General features: G+C 57.2%; 1 protein-coding gene across 1 annotated transcript in view; it reads left to right on the top strand.

Annotated features, from left to right (window-relative positions):
• Positions 1 to 430: 430 nt before the first annotated feature.
• The window catches only part of FAM83G (family with sequence similarity 83 member G), a 32,626-nt gene continuing 16,174 nt past the window's right edge, over positions 431 to 16,882 (top strand). The window contains exons 1-3 of the mRNA XM_064279367.1: positions 431 to 787; positions 1,027 to 1,697; positions 15,839 to 16,006. Coding sequence (XP_064135437.1) covers positions 1,170 to 1,697; positions 15,839 to 16,006 — 696 coding nt within the window. The 5' untranslated portion in view covers positions 431 to 787; positions 1,027 to 1,169. The remainder of the gene's footprint in view (positions 788 to 1,026; positions 1,698 to 15,838; positions 16,007 to 16,882) is intronic.

A 16,882-nucleotide genomic window follows, 5' to 3' on the forward strand; every position in this document is an offset into this window, starting at 1 on the left:
CCGCTTGCCGGGTGAGGTTTAATGGGCTTTGCTGTCCCCACCCTGGCAGCCTGCCTTCAGATGTGGCCCCCCACACCTCCTATAACCAGGGTCCCAAGCCCTGGGGACGCGGGGCAGACAGCAAGCCTGCCCCACCCGCGGTTCAGGTTTGGCTGTTTTCAGCAATGCAGGACCAGCCCCTGGTGACCCCGCCCAGCACAGCCCACTCTGTGAAGACACCTGAGGTGGCGACAGACCTTGCCCTACCCCAGCCGGGGGAGCTCCCAGCCCAATATCCCCACCCTGCTTCCACAACTAGACGGCCGCGGGGCTTTTCAGAATTCGGGCGCCGGGATGGGGACCGCGAAGGATTGGGGGCGCGACCCCGCCAAATGTCCGCGGGTTTCTGTTGGGAGTGAATCAGCTTCCGGCTTCACCCCGGCGGCACGTGACAGCAGGTGGCGGGCTGGGCGGCCCTGACTCACCACAGCCTTAGCACCTCCGGCCGCCTCTCTGCCCGCCTCCGGGTTAGCGAGCCGACCCTCCCAGCCGCGACCCAGCCCCGCCGCCGCCCTTCCGGCCCAGGCCCCTCGCGAAACCGGCCGCCCCCCGAAAGGCCCACGGATTGCCGAACCCAAGCGCCCTGCACTTAAGACCCCTCACTTCCCCTAGCCACCGTAATGCGGGGCCCCCCAGAGCAGAAAAGCCGGTGAGGGGCTCCTGCCTCCCAGCTTCGGGAACTTTTGAGAAGTTCGGAGCCTGTCCTGGTCCTGCCAGAAGTCGCTTAGGACATCCCCGACAGCTCCAGGTACCCCGACCCTGGGACCTGTCGCTCCCTCCCTCGGCCCCGCCCCCCACGGTGTCCCTCAGCCCTGCTCCGACCCCTCCCTTTTCCTCGCAGCCTGGTGTCCCTCAGCGCGGCCCCCCCCACTCCTCGCCCCGCCCCCCCACCGTGTCCCTCAGCCCCGCCCGCCCCCAACTCCTTCCGCCCCTGGTCCCGCCCGCCCGCCCTCTGACCTGCGTCGCTCACCTAGTCTCCCTTGGCAGACTCCATGGACAGAAGCGCAGAGTCGGCCGCGAGGCCCTGGAGCGTGCTGTGCGCCCCGGCCAGCGCCCGGAACTAGGATCCGACCAGCCCGGCTCGCCTTTCCCCCTCTTACCCCCCGCAGAAGCTCCGGGCAGGTGGCACCATGGCCTTCTCCCAGGTGCAATGTCTGGACGACAGCCACGTCAACTGGCGGTCCAGCGAGTCCAAGCCCGAGTTCTTCTATAGCGAGGAGCAGCGGCTGGCGCTGGAAGCCCTGGCGGCGCGCGGCCCCGAAGCCTTCTACGAGGTGCTGAAGCGGGAAAATATCCGCGACTTCCTCTCGGAGTTGGAGCTCCAGCGCATCCTGGAGACCATCGAGGTGTACGACCCCGGCTCCGAGGACCCGCGGGGCGCAGGCGGGCTCCGGGGACCCGAGGACGCCAGCGGCGAGGGCGAGGGCGAGCGGGCCAGCGGGGCAGGCGGCGGCGCCCCCACCGAGACAGAGCCGCTGCCCTCGCTGGAGTACTGGCCCCAGAAGTCGGACCGCTCCATCCCCCAGCTGGACCTGGGTTGGCCGGACACCATCGCCTACCGCGGCGTGACGCGGGCCAGCGTCTATATGCAGCCCCCCATCGACGGGCAGGCCCACATCAAGGAGGTGGTGCGCAAGATGATCAGCCAGGCCCAGAAGGTGAGGAGCGCTGGGCCAGTGGGCCGGCCCCAAGGTTACACCAATGCCTTGGATACATGCTAACTCAGAGCCCAGCACGGGGTCCCAAAGCTGTGCCCGAGGCCACCTTGGGCCTCCCCGGAGAAGAATTCCTCTCTGACTTTATGGGATTCCTCAGTTTCTTTACAGAGAGGGACGTTGCTTGTGTTCTCTGGAAGTGACCCTGGGCTGTCCCTTTCTCAAAGGGGGGGGGGGGGAGGTTGGGCAGGGTGGTCTGTTTTTCCCAGATCTGGAGAGCAAATTCCCAGAGGTATATGCCTTCGTGGGGTAGGCTGGGGAAGAATTGGAACTTCCTTTATCTCTCATCTCACTTAGGATTGCTCTCATTCACCCTTGAGAAGCAGGAGCCTTACAGACCCCCCCCTCCCCCGCCTCCGCGAGCTCTTTGGTGTTGCTTCTGTTGGTTTGGAGGGAGTTTGGCGTGGGGGTGGGGTAGTCATGGTGATTGAGAAGAGGCCTGAGTTCATCTGAGGCTGGTCTGAAGGTCAGCCTGGAGTTCACATATGGCTCTTTCTTGGCGGTTCTGTGTGACTGAGAGCCAGTTGGTTACCCTCTCTGAGCTTTTCCTTGAGCTTTGCAACAGCAGGGACTTTCCAGGCTGGGATGCAGGGTGCAGGTGTGGCATGGTTCTCAGCGGTGGAAGTGGAAGCGGAGGCAGTGCAGCCAGGTATTGTCCACCTGGGTTGAATTTTGCCACTGGGAGGGACCTCCCCTTTGCTACCCCTGCCAGGCTGTGAGGGACCCACGACAGTGTCCTGAGTGTGGGTGGCCATCCTCTGCTGAAACCCTTGCACACGTTCTGTGACAGGATGCTCACCACTAGCAGGGACAGGCAGGCTGAGTGAGTGCTGCTTCTGCAGGGCAGTGTCTTTTCATGGTGCCGTGGTTTCAAAGCACATCTGTGTTGAGATGGATTCTGAAGCCAGGTCTGGGCTCAGTAGAGAGTAGTGACTGATTAGCAATGTATGTCTTGGCCTTGGGTTGTGGGGTGAGGTATTCCCAACTGAGTTTCTTTCCTTCACTGCCAGGGGAGTAAGCAGGTCCAGAGTGGGGCAGTTACTTGCTGTGTGGCCCACCCTGATTAACTCACGGGCCTGAGGGAACTCTTGGGCAGAGAAACCACAAGTAGATCTGGAGCTGAGGTGGCCACGGCTCAGATTTCTGGAAAGGCCAAGTCCTTGTTCCAAGAGGGGCCAGATGAGTCAGATAGCCCAGGTCAAGGAGCTTGACTCTCAGCCTGCCCCTCTCCCAACTTGCTGGCCAACTCCAGGCAGCTTTGGGGCTTCGGTTTTCTGGTCTGTAAAATGGGGGCAATGAAGATAAAAGCTGTGTCTTTGAGCTGTTGTGATGATGGAATCAGGTGATGAGAGTGAGGAGGAGGAGGGGACTTTCATAGTCTTCTGGTTGCATAACCTGCCCCACACCTCCTGTGAGGTAGGAAGGCACACTGCTGATGTTGGGGCCTGGTGGGGGATGGCCCTGGCGCAAGGTCGTAGAACCCAGTCCCCTGGAAGGGCCTGCTGGGATCCCATTATCTAGTCTCTGCCGCCATATTAAAGGTGGGGAAACTGTGGCCCTGCTGGAGTATGACTTGCTGTGCCAGAGCTCCTCCTCCATGACCTTCCTCCCCACTAGCAGTAGGAAGGAGGCAGACACAAGATCCCAGTTTGGCATGGGAACAACATGGGAAGGGTCTTATCGCCCCCAGACAGAAAGACAGATGGCCTGGCCTAGTGATGGAGCCAGATAGGGGTGCCTGGGGCTGGACTCTGCCCTTGTGGCCTCCCGCTGCCACCTCCTCGCACGTTTCTGGCCAGAGCTGAGGCTCAGCCCATGCCGTCCTTTGGGTCCCCATAACCTTTTTTACTTGCAGCAAAAGCCCCACAAGGTTATTACTGTTGTCTGCCTAAGCCATATAGCCAGAAGTAGATCCGGATTTGAACCCAGGCTCCTGGGAGCCTCATTCAGGGCCTCCTGCAGCCTCTCTGCAGGTGGGCACTGCCCTCCCTGGCTCTGTGCCTCTGGGGGGGGGGACCTCCCGGGGCTCACTCTCTGAAACTGCCCCCGACCCCAGAGAGCATTGCTCTTGTGGGGAGTCTGGAAAGCCTGGTCCAATCAGGATGGGTGGGAGGGACGGAGGCCTGGCCACTCGTAGTACAGATGGGGACACTGAGGCACCGAGGAGAGTGGCATGCCGAGCCACCACGTGTTTCCCGGCCATGTCCGTCCAAGCCCTGTGGGGACCTGTGGCTGTTCTCTGTGTGCGTAGGAGGGCTCTAATAACACTACCTGTTTACTGAGTGCTTGGCACTTTATAATCTCAGAAGGTGTTATCTGCCTCATTTTTCAGAGGTAGAAACTGAGGCCCAACTGGTTAGTCCCTGCCCAAAGGGCACCCAGCTTGTTCCTGAGTGGAGGGGCAGGAACCAGGCTGTGTTGCCCCCAGACTCTGGGCGTGGGCCCTTCTACCCAGCCCCTGGTAGGGCACAGCAGCAGGCAGGGCCAGGAGGGCAGCAGACCAGGCTGCCTGCAGTTACCCCAACTTCCACCTCTGGCTGCTTCCCAGGCTTGCAGGGTCGAGTCACTGCCCTGATGAATGCTGACAGGGCGCTTTGCCTGCCTACTTGCCCACCAGGAGTTTCCCCTGCCTTCTCTCTCCTCCTGAGTTGCCTCTCATCCCCTTGCCCCTGCCTCCTCCTCCTGTCCCGAGTATGCAGGGAGAATGTCCTCCCAGGTGCCCAGAATGGGGACTCCACTGTGCTAGTCACCAAACTGAATACTGGTCCTTCCCCACCTGGGGCACTGGGCTGGCTGCTGGCGCTGAGTCAGGTGGCCCGCCTGCCAGCTTCTCACCCTGCCCTGTGTCAGCATGACAGGAAGACCCTGGGGCAGGGAAGTGACACAGCATCTCTCAGCCACCCCAACTTGACTGCTGGGAGGGGCTGTGTTCACATCAGGACTGCCACCAGGCCCCCCATCCCTAAAAGTCTTGAACGAGTGGGAAAGGAGTGAACAAGGAGCCAAGAGTGCTGGAGTCAGGTCCCCGCTCTGCCCCCCGCCTTGCTGTGTGAACTGGAACAAGCCCAGTTCCTCTTTGAGCCCTGGTTATCACATCCGTAAAGTGGATACAGATGTTGGAGACTACGAAGGGTCCTTTCCACCCTGACATCCTGCTGTGCTATGGTCTAGACTTCTCTCCACTCAGGGACAGGAAGGTCCTAGGTCTGACTCCAGCTGGCTACGCAGTCCTGAGCCGGCAGCTCGACCTCTCTGAGCCACCATCCAGCCCCAGGAGCTCTGGCCCTCTGAGAGGGAAGGTAACTGCATGTCTGAGCCAGACTCCTTCTCACCTGCCTGCGTTTCCAGCTAGTGCTGGGTGCTGGATGCTTCCCCTCCCCCCAGCCCCTAGGAGCTGATGACTTATCTGGGGAAAAACCTGGTCGGGGGTTCCAGCTGCATACCAGAGGCTGGGCCTGTATCATCACGCCTGGGAGGCTGTCTGCTCTCGCTCCTGTGGCAGCCTCAACAGAGAGGTGAGGCTGGGCTAAGGAGGGGCTGCCACAGAGGAAAAGGGTAGAGATGCCTACTAGGTTGCTCTTTCTCCAGATACTGAAACCCTCCCACCGCCACAACATGGGGCAGGACCCCTGGCACCCCTGGCAGGTCCACTGCCCCAGGTGGTACTAGAGCCCAGATCTCATGCCTGGCTGCCTGTTAGCCAGAGCCTGGGATTGGATGCCCAGAGGAGTATTTCTGGCCCAAGGCCACATAGCTAGGAAGGGCCTTCTGAAACCCAGTTTCACAGAGCCAGTGAGCCCACGTCTTTCCTGTGAGGCCCCCCGCCTTCGTATACTGAAGTCCTGGCTGGTAGCTTGGCTCCAGAAGAATAAAAGCAGCTTAACAAGGCATTTATTAAATGCCAACGATGTGCCAGGTGCTGAGCAGACACTTTACCTGCATTGTTGAATCCTCATAACAACTCTATAAAGTGGGCGTTGTCTCCATTGTTCAGGTGAGGATACTGAGGCTGGTCAGGGCTCAGAGAGGGTGGATAACTTGCTTGAGGTCACAAAGCTGGTAACTTGTAGAGCCTAGACCAGAACTCAGGTCTGTAGGCCCTGGAGCCCCTTCCCCTTCCCTGGAGAAGCACCCGGCTGTTCCTCCTGAGCTCTGGCTTTTAATGGAGCATCCGAGCCCCGTCCTGGCCCCTGCCAGTCTCCGGACAGTGAAAGAATTTTTGCGAGGCTGCCTTTCCCCATCAGGCATCCAGACACCAGGCTGTCCAGTGGGGAGTGCCTGGAAGGGAGCTACCACCAGTCCCTGCAGGTCCTCCTGGGGCCTGTGAGAGAGGGCTCTTGCTTTACCCCTCGGCCAGAGTCCAGGACTGCCCCCAACACGTGAGAGGCCCGAGAGGTGGCCCAGTCAGCTGTCCTTGAGTGCAGGGCCCGCAAGGGGTGCATGGCCCACAGGCCTGTGCACAGGATGGGAGTTGCCGGTGGTGGCCTGCCCTGACAAGACCCAGCCCCAGCCCCAGGCCCTCACCTGTCAGGGTGGGAACCCTCTGATATCATTCATCCAGGGCTGGCTCCTGCCTCCAGAGGCTTCCTACCTGACTGCGTTTGCATCTTAATGGAGAGTATTAGGGAGAGCAGGCCTGCCAAGGAAACATCAGCCCCTTTGGGCCCTTTTGAGCCTGGTGCGCACTCCGCCATGCTCCGCATGACCAGCAGGGGAGGCAGCTGGGTCATGCCCTATAGCCCGATCACACGCCTCACACGCCGGCCCCAGCCTGGCAGGTGCTGGCCTGGATGGGCTGCATCGCCCTCCCGCATGAGTCCAGATAACCCCCCAGGCTTAGGGATCTTCCCGGGTGTGGTGGGAAGATGGGCTTTGGCATCACAGGGACCCAGACTGACCCCCCACTCTGCTGCTTTTCCCGCCTTGGCCATCCTGGGATAGTTCCTTCTTCCTCAGTGCCCAGGTGAGGCTACTGCCTGCTTCATAAAGTCGTGATGAGGTTTAAATAGAAAAAGAGGTATCTAAAGCACTCAGCATGGCATCCAGCATATAGCTGGCATTCAGTTATGCCAGTTCTCATCCTTCCCTCTCTCTGCATCCATACCCTTCCCCTGAGAGCCTCTCCAGAAGTAGTCTGGGTTGAGAAGTGGTGAGCTCCATGTCCTGGGAGATATCCAAGCAGGGGCTTGGTAGAATGGGGTAGAGAGGATATCAGGTAACCCAGGGGCCTCAGCCCTACCCTGGCTCACTGTGTGACCTTGGGCAAGTCTTTTCCAGGCCTGGCCTTTGGGGGAGGGGATCAGGATTCTCTGTGATCCCACAGCTGTGGATAGCATTTGGACAGTAGGCTTTTAGAGGCTTTCAAATCTATGGCTCTGAGATTTCCCAGTTGGAAAGTTCTCTGCTTATGCCGTTCCCTGACTGCGGAGGGTCTCGTTGGCTGGCTTCTGCGTTGTTAGGCCTGGAAGCTTGGAGGATTTGAGGCCCTTGGGGCCGACAGGAGGTGGGAAGGATCATGTCTTCTTGCTTCATGCACAGGTGCAGCCCTGGGCTTCGATGGCCTTGCCCCAAGCTCGGTGCCTCCTTGTCTCAGCAGCATTCCTGAGCGATAGAGGAGGCCCAGTGTCTATCTGGGGTGCTGGGCCCTCCTGGCCAGATGACTCTAGGTGTGACCGGTATGCTACTTGGCCCCGGGCACTGCAAAGTTTGGTGCTTTAGGAGGCATGAGCCTCCTTTAATTGGCCTTAATGAGGCTTCCATCATTAAGGTCCAGAGGGTGGGGAAGGTATTCACAGAACTCATGAACGTCAGAGGGGAAAGGGGTCTTGCAGGTCATTTAATCGTACTGCCAATTTTACTGACAAGAGAAACTGAGACTTAGAGTGGAGAAGTGACCTGCCTTAGGCCACCCAGGGAATGAGAGGCTGAGCCGGGAGGTCCAAGGGCATACCTTCCAGGCAGTTCTGATCGTCAGGTTTCAGGAGCAAAGGTGGGATCTGGGAGTGGTGGGTAGAGTCACAGCTAGGAATGTACACAGGATCCCCTGCCTGGGACAGGAGCCTGTGAGCAGGAGGCCTCTGCCACTGGCTGACAGTGACTCCCCTCTGTGAAATGGGAGTGGTCATCCCTATCCCTCCTTGGTACCTGGAAAAGGACATATGGGTGTCAGCATGTTGGCCTTCTTACTCTGGCTTGGGTCAGCATTCCTTATCATGTACGCAGACTCTCTCCCCATTTACCCTGCGAGGGCAAGATAAGGCTGTTATATAAACTAGCCCTCATTCAGTGACAGGCCTTCAGAGGCACAGGATGGGCAAACATGGAGAGTGCCAGGAGCCAGTGGGGAGCACTGCCCACAGTGGTGCCAGCACTCCAGTTTCAGCTCCAGGGATCCCAGGAGGCCTCCGTAACTTCTAGGGGGCTTTCCCATTATTCTGCCAGCACCACTGGAATGTGGGGAGAGGGGAGAGGACCTTGTGAACATAGGAGAACTGAGGTGCTATGGCCAGATTTGTCGCGCCCTGCTGCTGGAGGAGGGGTCTATGGGGTAGGAGAGGAGCTCTTCCTGTCTCCATTCCACACCTGCCACACCCCAGGAAGGGAAGGGGAGGGCTGAGCCTGAACCAGGCTGCTCCTCTGCCTCCACAAGGAGGGAGCTGCAGGCCTCTGGGGCCTTAGTTTCTCTATCTGTAGAAGGGATGGTAATAACTGCAGTACAGATCTGCTGGAGATGGATTCTCTAAGCTATTGTGTGTCTGAGAAAGTCTTTGTTTCGCCTTTGATTTTGAGCGATATTTTCTTTGGGTATAGAATTCTAGGTTGACTTTTGTTCCATTTCAGTACTTCATAGATGTTGCTTCATTGTCTTCTGGTTTGCCTTGTTTCTGTGAAAAGTCTGCTGTCATCCTTGCTCCTTAGTATGTATAATGGTCTTTTTCCCCTCTGGCTACTTTGAAGAGTTTCTCTTTACTACTAGTTTTAAGCCATTTGATTGTCATGTGCCTTTAGGTGGTTTTATTCAAGACTCTTCTACGTGGAATTCGTTCAATTTCTTGGATGTGTGGATTTAATAGTTTTCATCAAATGTGGAAATGTTTTGGCCATTATTTTTCTCAAATGTGTTTCTGTCCCTCCCATGACCTTCTAAGTCTCCAATTATAGGTATGTTATACCACTTGAAGTTTACCCACAGCTCACTGATGTTCCGATCTTTTTTTTTTTTTCAGTTTCTCTGTGTCATTTTGGATAGTATCTATTGATATATCTTCAAGTTCACTATTTTTTTTCTATAGTATCTAACCTGCTATTAATCCCAACCAGTGTATTTTTTCATCTCAAATGTTGTATTTTTACCTCTTGAGCTTCAGTTTGAGTCTTTTAAAAAAAATATCTTCCATGTCTGTACTTAAACTTTTGAACATATGGAATACACTTATAACTTTTCGTGTCTTTGTCTGCCCATTCTAACATCTGTAATTAGTTCTAGGTTGGTTTGATTGATTTTTCTCATGTGGGGTCATATATTCCTGTTTCTTGATGTGCCTGGTAATTCTTGATGTTATAGGTGTTGGTTTTTTTTTTTTTTTTTTTCTTTAAATATTCGAGGGCTTTGTTCTGGGATGCAATTAAGTTACTTGAAAACAGTTAAATGCTTCTGAGGGTAGCTTTTAAGCTTTATTAGGCAGGACCAGAGCAGACTTTATTCTAAGGTAAGGTTTGGCAAACTTTGGACCACAGGCCAAATCCAGCCTACTTCCTGCTTTTGTAGATAATGTTTAATTGGAACACAGACTCACACATTTGTTAATAGCTGCTTTCATGCTACAGCAGTTGAATAGTTGCATCAGAGACTTTATGGCCTGCAAAGCCTAAAATATTTACTGTTTGGCTCTTTACAGAAGAAGTTTGCTGATCCTTGGTCTAGGGCTTACTTGCCCCACTACTGAGACAGTGCCTTCTGAGGACTCTATTCCATGCCCTGTGTCTCAGGAGGTGTTTCTGCTCTGGCTGGTGGGAACATGAACTATTTCCTGGTCCTGTGTGACCACCAGCGATTGCTCCCTCTGCCCCTTTCCACTGTTTTTTTTTTTTTTTGTCCAGCCTCAGTAGTTTTCTCACATCCACGTGCTGGTCAGTTGTCACTGAAGACTCAAGGGGAACCCTCTGCGCGTCTCTGGATTCTCTCCGTGCAGCTCTCTCCTCTCTAGCTGCCAAACTCTAAACCCTGTCTCCTGAACTCAGAGAAACCACTGGACTCCACCTGTGTTCCCCCTCCCTGTGCCATGGCCCAGGGGCTCTCTCTAGGCAGTGAGCTGGGCACCTAGGGCTTACCTTGTTTGTTTTCTCACTCTCAGGGACCTCAGGAATCACGGTGGTGCACTGCCTCTTGTCCATTATCTGAAAACCATTGTTTCATATGTCTTGTCTGGTTTTCTGTGGTGTAAGGCAAGAAGGTAAATCCAGTCTCTGTTTTTCTTTTGTGGCTGGAAGTGCAAGTTGCATCCAGGATCTTTTGGTGGTCATTATCCAATTATCCCCGTTAAGATGGTCTGCAGAGCTCCCTGTGCCATTCCTGGGAGCAGCCTTCCCATCAGCCTTCTGGCTGGCATGAAGGGAAATGGGAAATGGGTGGGCTGATGATTCCTGGCCTGTCTATCCCAGAGGATGGAATAGGACCTGGGTTAGTGCGACAAGAGGAGGGAGATCAGGAGCAGCTGGCATTTCTTGAGCACTTACTCTCACAGGCGCTGTGTTGGATACCTGTCTCCCCTGTCTGTTTTGGAGCACTTGGAGATACAGGGCTTGGCCAGCTCTGGTCTGAGCCACCTCTGAGAATGTCAGTGGTCTGTAAGGTGTGAGGCAGGAGGAGCCATTTCAGAGGGTTGTCACCTTCCAGTGGGTCCAGGCCTTGGGGAGATGACACGCTCCTCAACTCCTTTGTTGTGGCATCTCCAGGAATGCAGACATGATACATATCACAACCAGATGGGTCAGAGCTATGACTGAGAGAAGCCTGGGTGGGAGGCATGCTCTGAGTAGGAATTTGAAGGATGGCCGGGGGAGGGAAATGGGAAGGCAGCTCAGCCAGGGGAACAGTATGTGCAGAGGCCTGGGGGCTTGAGGCAGGGTGTTTTAGGGAGGAAGGTCTATGGGGTCAGGCCCCTGGAGGAGAGAGGCTGCTGCTGAGGCTGGGCGCATACTGATGTGGGTCCCTTGTCCTTTAGGCCAGTGGTTTCCAACTGCACCTTCCCCCCATCCCCAGGCACTTCCATGGGGACCTGCTTTACCCGATTGCCCTCTGAATTCCCGTCTGTGGTCACAGAAAGGTTAGAAAACACTAGTTGTGGGTGCTGGGGTGCCACAGGCAGAGTGTCTGCACCTGGTGAGGCAGGGAGCCTGTGGTAATGGTGTAAGAGGGAGGCGGGGCTGTGGGGGCCAGGGACTTCCTCTCTGTAGCCTGTGGGTTTGGCTAGATACTCAGCTGGTCCAGACAGGCTGTGCTGGGCACCTGCGCATCCCTCAGCAGGACCTCAGAGCAGGACAGGCTCTTGGGCACCATGTCCACGTTCCCATTTGACAGATAGGAAACTGAGGCCCAGAGAAACAAGGCAGCCCACCCAAAGCCTGGAGCTTTAGCTCACCTAAAGCCCAGAAACTCTAACTCTGGGTCCATCCATTCTTGGCTCGGGGGGTTCAGACTGCCACTGGGCTGTGGGGAGGACACCCCCTCTGGCTGACCCACAGCCCCTGCCCTATCCAGCCCAAGGCCAGCAGCAGTTCTTACAGGACTTGAGGCAGCAACTGTTGGAGTGTGGCAGCCACAGCATGGGCATTCGCTCCTTTGTGGCCTAGACGCTGTCTTCCTGGTGGCCACCCAGATGCTAGAGGTGCTTATGGTGGGACCTTGGGCTGGTCCCCTCCCCCTCTGGGCCATAGTTTCTGCAACCCTAACAGGGGGTAGTTGCCCATAGCTTGCCCCTTCCCAAGGATATTATGGGGATCTGAAACCATCAGGAGATTGGGGTGGAGGGCTGAGGAGGCCAGTACAGTGACCCAGCCAGAGGTAGCCTTGGCCCATGGGAGGGAAATGACCCCTGCTGGCATCTTCCCAGCTTTCGCCTGACCCACCTCTGCCCTGCGGGCCCTCCCTCTACCCTCCTCCCACTTCTCCTCAGTGTTACAGCAGCCCCCATACTTCCACCCCTGGGGCTAGGAACCAGGGGGCTGTCAAGGGAACCAGGCCCCTCCTGGGCCCTGGGGCTGCATTTTGGGGGACCCTGGACCTCTACAGACAGCTTCCTCCATCAGAAAAGCCTCCTAGGCTCCTTTCTTTGAGAGCTGGGCTGTGGCATCCAGGAACTAGGGGCTGGGAGCTCCCTGTCCACTGCTTGGGACACCAGGTCCTCGGGTATGAAGCCTCTGGGTCCCCTCACCCACAGACCTGCCCCCAGGCTGTACCTCCTGAGGAGCAGGCAGTTGGTACAGCCACTCATGTGGACTCAAGAGGGGCTGGCATGGCCTTAGCTGGTGCAGCCTCCTGACCCAGCCTCCCCTGCCCAGCTCTGACTCCTGTGGGAATGTGTGGGCATGGAGGCACAGGGTGTAGTGCCTCCAGGCAGGGCCAGCTGAGCCCTCCCCTTCCAGTCCTGGACATTTGAGCTGATAGACCTTAGAGATGAGCCAGGCCACACCCCCACCTGCCAGGTGGCAGATGGGGAAAATGAGGCCTGAAAGAGGCTGTGACTGGCCCCGGCTGCCTTGGCTCCTGGAGTGGCTCCGGGGCTGAGCCATCTATGCAGCTGTCTGTGGTTGGAGCTGCCTGCAGCTACACCATGCTTGACAGGCAGGGCCTCTGCCTGGACAAGTCAGTGTTCCAGGCAACTGGTGCCAGACAGACTGCTAGGCAAGGAAGGATCCCTCTGTGCCTCAGTGTCCTCATGTGTGTGGTGGGGGAGACATGTGGTATAATGGTCATCGGGCACAGCATGTGGCATGAGGGCTGGGCTGGCTCACACTGTCTCAAGCAGATGGCCCTGTGGGGGCCCAGGGCTCTGGTCATGATCCTTTCCCATCTGCAAAATGAGGATGTGAAGACAGGACTCGAGGGCCTCCAGAGACCTTCTGGCTCTCACTGGGGACCAGCCCACCTGGGCTGCCTGTCTGGGAGCTCCAGCCCTGCTCCAGCATCAGTGGCCCCATACCTGCTGGGGCCCACCTATTACCAGCCCTCTAACACCCGCCCCAAGGCACCCAGCCCAGTACCTGGGAGATCTGAGGTCTGGCCACAGACCCTGTGGGACCCACCGCGGGGCAGGCCCCAACGCTCTAACCTGCAGCAGTGCCTGCCAGAGGGTGACAAGGGGTGCATGCCAATGGCACAGTCCTGCTGGGGCATGTTCCCCTAGCCTGAGCCCAGGGCAAGTCCCTGTCTGTCAGGACCAGCCCCTGGCCCATGTGGGAGGGGAGACTGCCTCAGGAGAGGCATGCTGGCCCCGCCCAGATTTAGCCCCTTTCCAAGGTGGCACATGAGGCTGTGTGCCTGCCCAGTGGTGGCTTGTCCAGGGGACCCCAGGAGTGTATGATCCCAGAGGAGGAGTCCCTGCCCCAGCCACCTCAGGGTCTCATCACCCTGACTGATCAAAGGCTGTTGTGACCCACTCCCATCCCTGCCTGACACTGTAGGTACAATTACAGATTCTTTTGGGCTCCTCCTCTCCTCTGTGCCTCTCCAAGTAGACTCTGGCCTTTCCTTGGATATCTCCTGCCTCTCAAGACCACTGTCTAGCTTGGGCAGCTCTGGGAATCAGAGAGCAGGTCCTCATCTGGTATGGAACCCCCACCACCACCTTGTTGGCCCCCGCAGACTGTGCCTGCACCCTCTGCCCCTAGACGGCCCTTCAGAGATGCAGAGATTAAGCGCTCATGCCCCCACAGGACAAGAGAATTTCAGGCCCTAGCTAGTTGGTAAGCCAGCACCCCTAGGCCCTCTGAGGCAAAATACGCATCCTGGGAAGGCGCCAGAGACCCAAGACTGGCCAAGCCCTGCCCCTGACTTGCTTTATGACCTTGGGCAAGCCTTACAACCTTGCTAAGCCTCAGTTTATCCAGCTGCAAATTGGGACCCCAGCCCATGGTTGGGGAGGCAGGGCTGTGAGAACCTCCCCCCCGCCGTGCACTGACACTCAGTGCTGCCTGCAGCTGGGCTAGGCCCTTCCTGCACGCTGTGAGGCAGGTGTGCTGATATTCCTGGGAGGTGGTCGTGTCGCTCTGATGCACAGATGAGAACACTGAGCCTGGGAAAGCCAAGCAAGAGCCAGGTGTCCTGCTCAGGGTCAACAGCAAGTACAAGGCAGGCAGGGAGGGACCCCGCACAGGGGGTAGGGCCTTGGTGGGCCTTTAGGGCAGCCTGGGGTGCTTCCATGGGGTGCGTGGACATATCTCCACTGCCTCCCTGGTACCTTCATCTGTGAATCCCTGTGGCAGGCGCCCCACTGCCCAGGGTAGGTTAGGTTCTAGCCCAACTCTGTCCCCAGCTCCTGTGTGGCCTAGGGCACAGGCCTGGCCTCTGTGGGAATTTCCTCCAGGGGGTTCTCAAACCAGGGCCAAGGCCAGGGCAGGTGTAGTGGGGCAGCCCAGAGAGCTGGCTGCCGGCCGATGGCAGCATGGCATAGGTCCTCGTGTGACGCCCTCCCACTCTGCTTCCACTGAGGATGGAAGGCGGTGGTGGTGGTGGTCGTTGTCATTGAGTTAGTGCTGACTCCTGGTTACCCCACATACAACAGAATAAAACATTGCCCAATCCTGCATCATCTTCAGCATTGTTGGTGTGCTCAAGTCCATTGTTGCACCCACTGAGTGCCTTCCAGCCTAGGGAATTCATCTTCCAGCTCTGTACCAGACAGAGTTCTATTGTGATCCATAGGGTTCTTTTTCCATTGGTTAATTTTTGAAGCAGATCACCAGACCTTTCTTCCCTGTCTGTCTTAGTCTGGAAGTGCTGCTGAAACCTGTCCACCATGGGTGACCCTGCTGGTACTTGAAATACCAGTGGCATAGCTTCCAGGATCACAGTGTCACATAAGCCACCACAGTAGGACAAACTGACAGATGGGTGGTGGGGGTAGGAAGCAGAGGGGGTGATGGAGAGGCACAAGGTCATCCTGGCTGGGGACCCGTAGGGCCAGTCCCACAGCCCTCTCCTCCCCCTGCACCCCACCCCGGTACATGGGTTCCCTGCCCTCACCCTGCACCTTCATGCATGTGGATACTGCTGTGAACAGTTAGGCTATGCTGGCCCAGAGATGGGGCTGATGCATCTTGACCTCTGGGGCCCCCCCCCGAGTCAGTCCTGGGAGATGGAGCTCACCTTTGCAGAGGTGGCAAACCTTGTCAGATGTCAGGAAGGGCACATACTAATTTGGGCTCTGTCCAGGCAGACAGAAGGGAGGCCAGAGTCCACACCAAGGATGTAGGGAAGCTGCTCCCTGTTCCCTAGCGGTTGGCTTCCCCCTCTCTCCTCCACAGTCATCTCAGGACCCCAAGATAGCCAGGAGCAGGGCAGTGGTGCGGCTTGCCCTGGCCAGGAATGCCTCCCAGGAATGGGCCAGAGCCAGGGCCCCAGGGCCTGGCTAGACCTCTTGCTTTGCCTTCAAAGCCTGCCCCAAGGAGCCCTGCCACCAGCAGAGGAGGAAGGACCCCTCCTGACTCAAGAACCTTCTAGATCAAGCATGGCCCAGTTTCTCCTGGACCCAGGCTCCCTCCCTACACGTTCTCACCCTTGCCTTTGCGTTTCTCATCTCAGATTAGCTGAGTTTTGTTTCTGTAGTTTTGGATTACGGAAACAACAGGTGCACTGAATGTTTCTTCCCTATTCCCTGACACCCCTGGAGGTTCTGCCCACATCACCTGAGAACCTCCTTATTCACAGTGTGGACTCCTGACCCAGAATGCTGGGGTCAGAGCGGCCCCATCCCGAGCAGGCACGCCTGACTACCAGTCCTTGTCCTGAGGCTGCTGGGAGGTGGGGTGGGAGGGTGGTGAGTCCCACTGTGCTGTCTAACAGGCCATGGCCTCCCCTGCTGCAGGTCATTGCTGTGGTCATGGACATGTTCACCGACGTGGACATCTTCAAGGACCTGCTGGACGCTGGCTTCAAGAGGAAGGTGGCCGTGTACATCATCGTGGATGAGAGCAGTGTCAAGTACTTCCTGCATATGTGTGAGCGGGCCCGCATGCACCTGGGCCACCTCAAGGTGAGTGGGGCTGGGCAGCAAGACTGTTCCCTCAGGCAGCAAACACTCTGAATGGAGCCCTGTGCCAGGACAGAGTTGAATGATCCTAGAGGCTCCTGCCCAGTGGTCACACACCCTGAGGGACAGGACACTCACTCCCTCCCAGTCAGAGGTGCAGTGAGCCATGGCAAAGTGCCGGTGAGGTGTAGGACCCTGTGCCAGGTGCTGCTTCATGTGTTATTCTACACTGGCTCTCTGTCTTTGCTTGCACACCTCCAGCAACACGGTGCTCACCCCTCCTCAGGCAGCACCAACTCCCAGGACATCCTCTCTTGGGTTAAGCCAAATCTGTCTCCTTAGAACATCCACCCACAGGTTTTAGGATGTAGCTCAGACAGAGGCCGTGCCCACGGTGGGGGTCCAGGGAGGCTTCCATGAAGTGGGTTCAGAAGCAAGAGCAGAGGAGAAGGGGCCTCCTTAGTGCCAAGTGGGAGACAAGGCCAGGAGGTGGGGTGAGAGCAGGCTGGTCCTGTGGGGTGGGGATAGGCCTGGCTCCCATCACCACCTGGCTCGGTGACCTTGAGCAGATCATCCCCTCCCCTCTCTGGGCTCCAGGATCTCCCAGGTCAGATGGGCTGATGAGCGGGGTTGCCAGCCTCTTCCACTCAAGACACCTTGGCTTCAGTGCCTTGTCTGGAGGCAGGCGGAGCCCTCCCTCCACCCCAGCCATCACCTGGCACCTGCTGCGTGCAGAAAGTCTTCCTAGAAAGTATAGATCAGTGTGCGCACGACAGCTAATCCTTTTGTATCGTCTGTCATGTGCTGGGCCCATACTGGGCACTTTACACAGTTTATTTAATCCTCACAACGCCCGGTGGGCTCGGGCAGCTGTTCCCA

The sequence above is a fragment of the Loxodonta africana genome, chromosome 2, assembly GCF_030014295.1.
Source record: "Loxodonta africana isolate mLoxAfr1 chromosome 2, mLoxAfr1.hap2, whole genome shotgun sequence".
Taxonomy (NCBI): domain Eukaryota; kingdom Metazoa; phylum Chordata; class Mammalia; order Proboscidea; family Elephantidae; genus Loxodonta; species Loxodonta africana.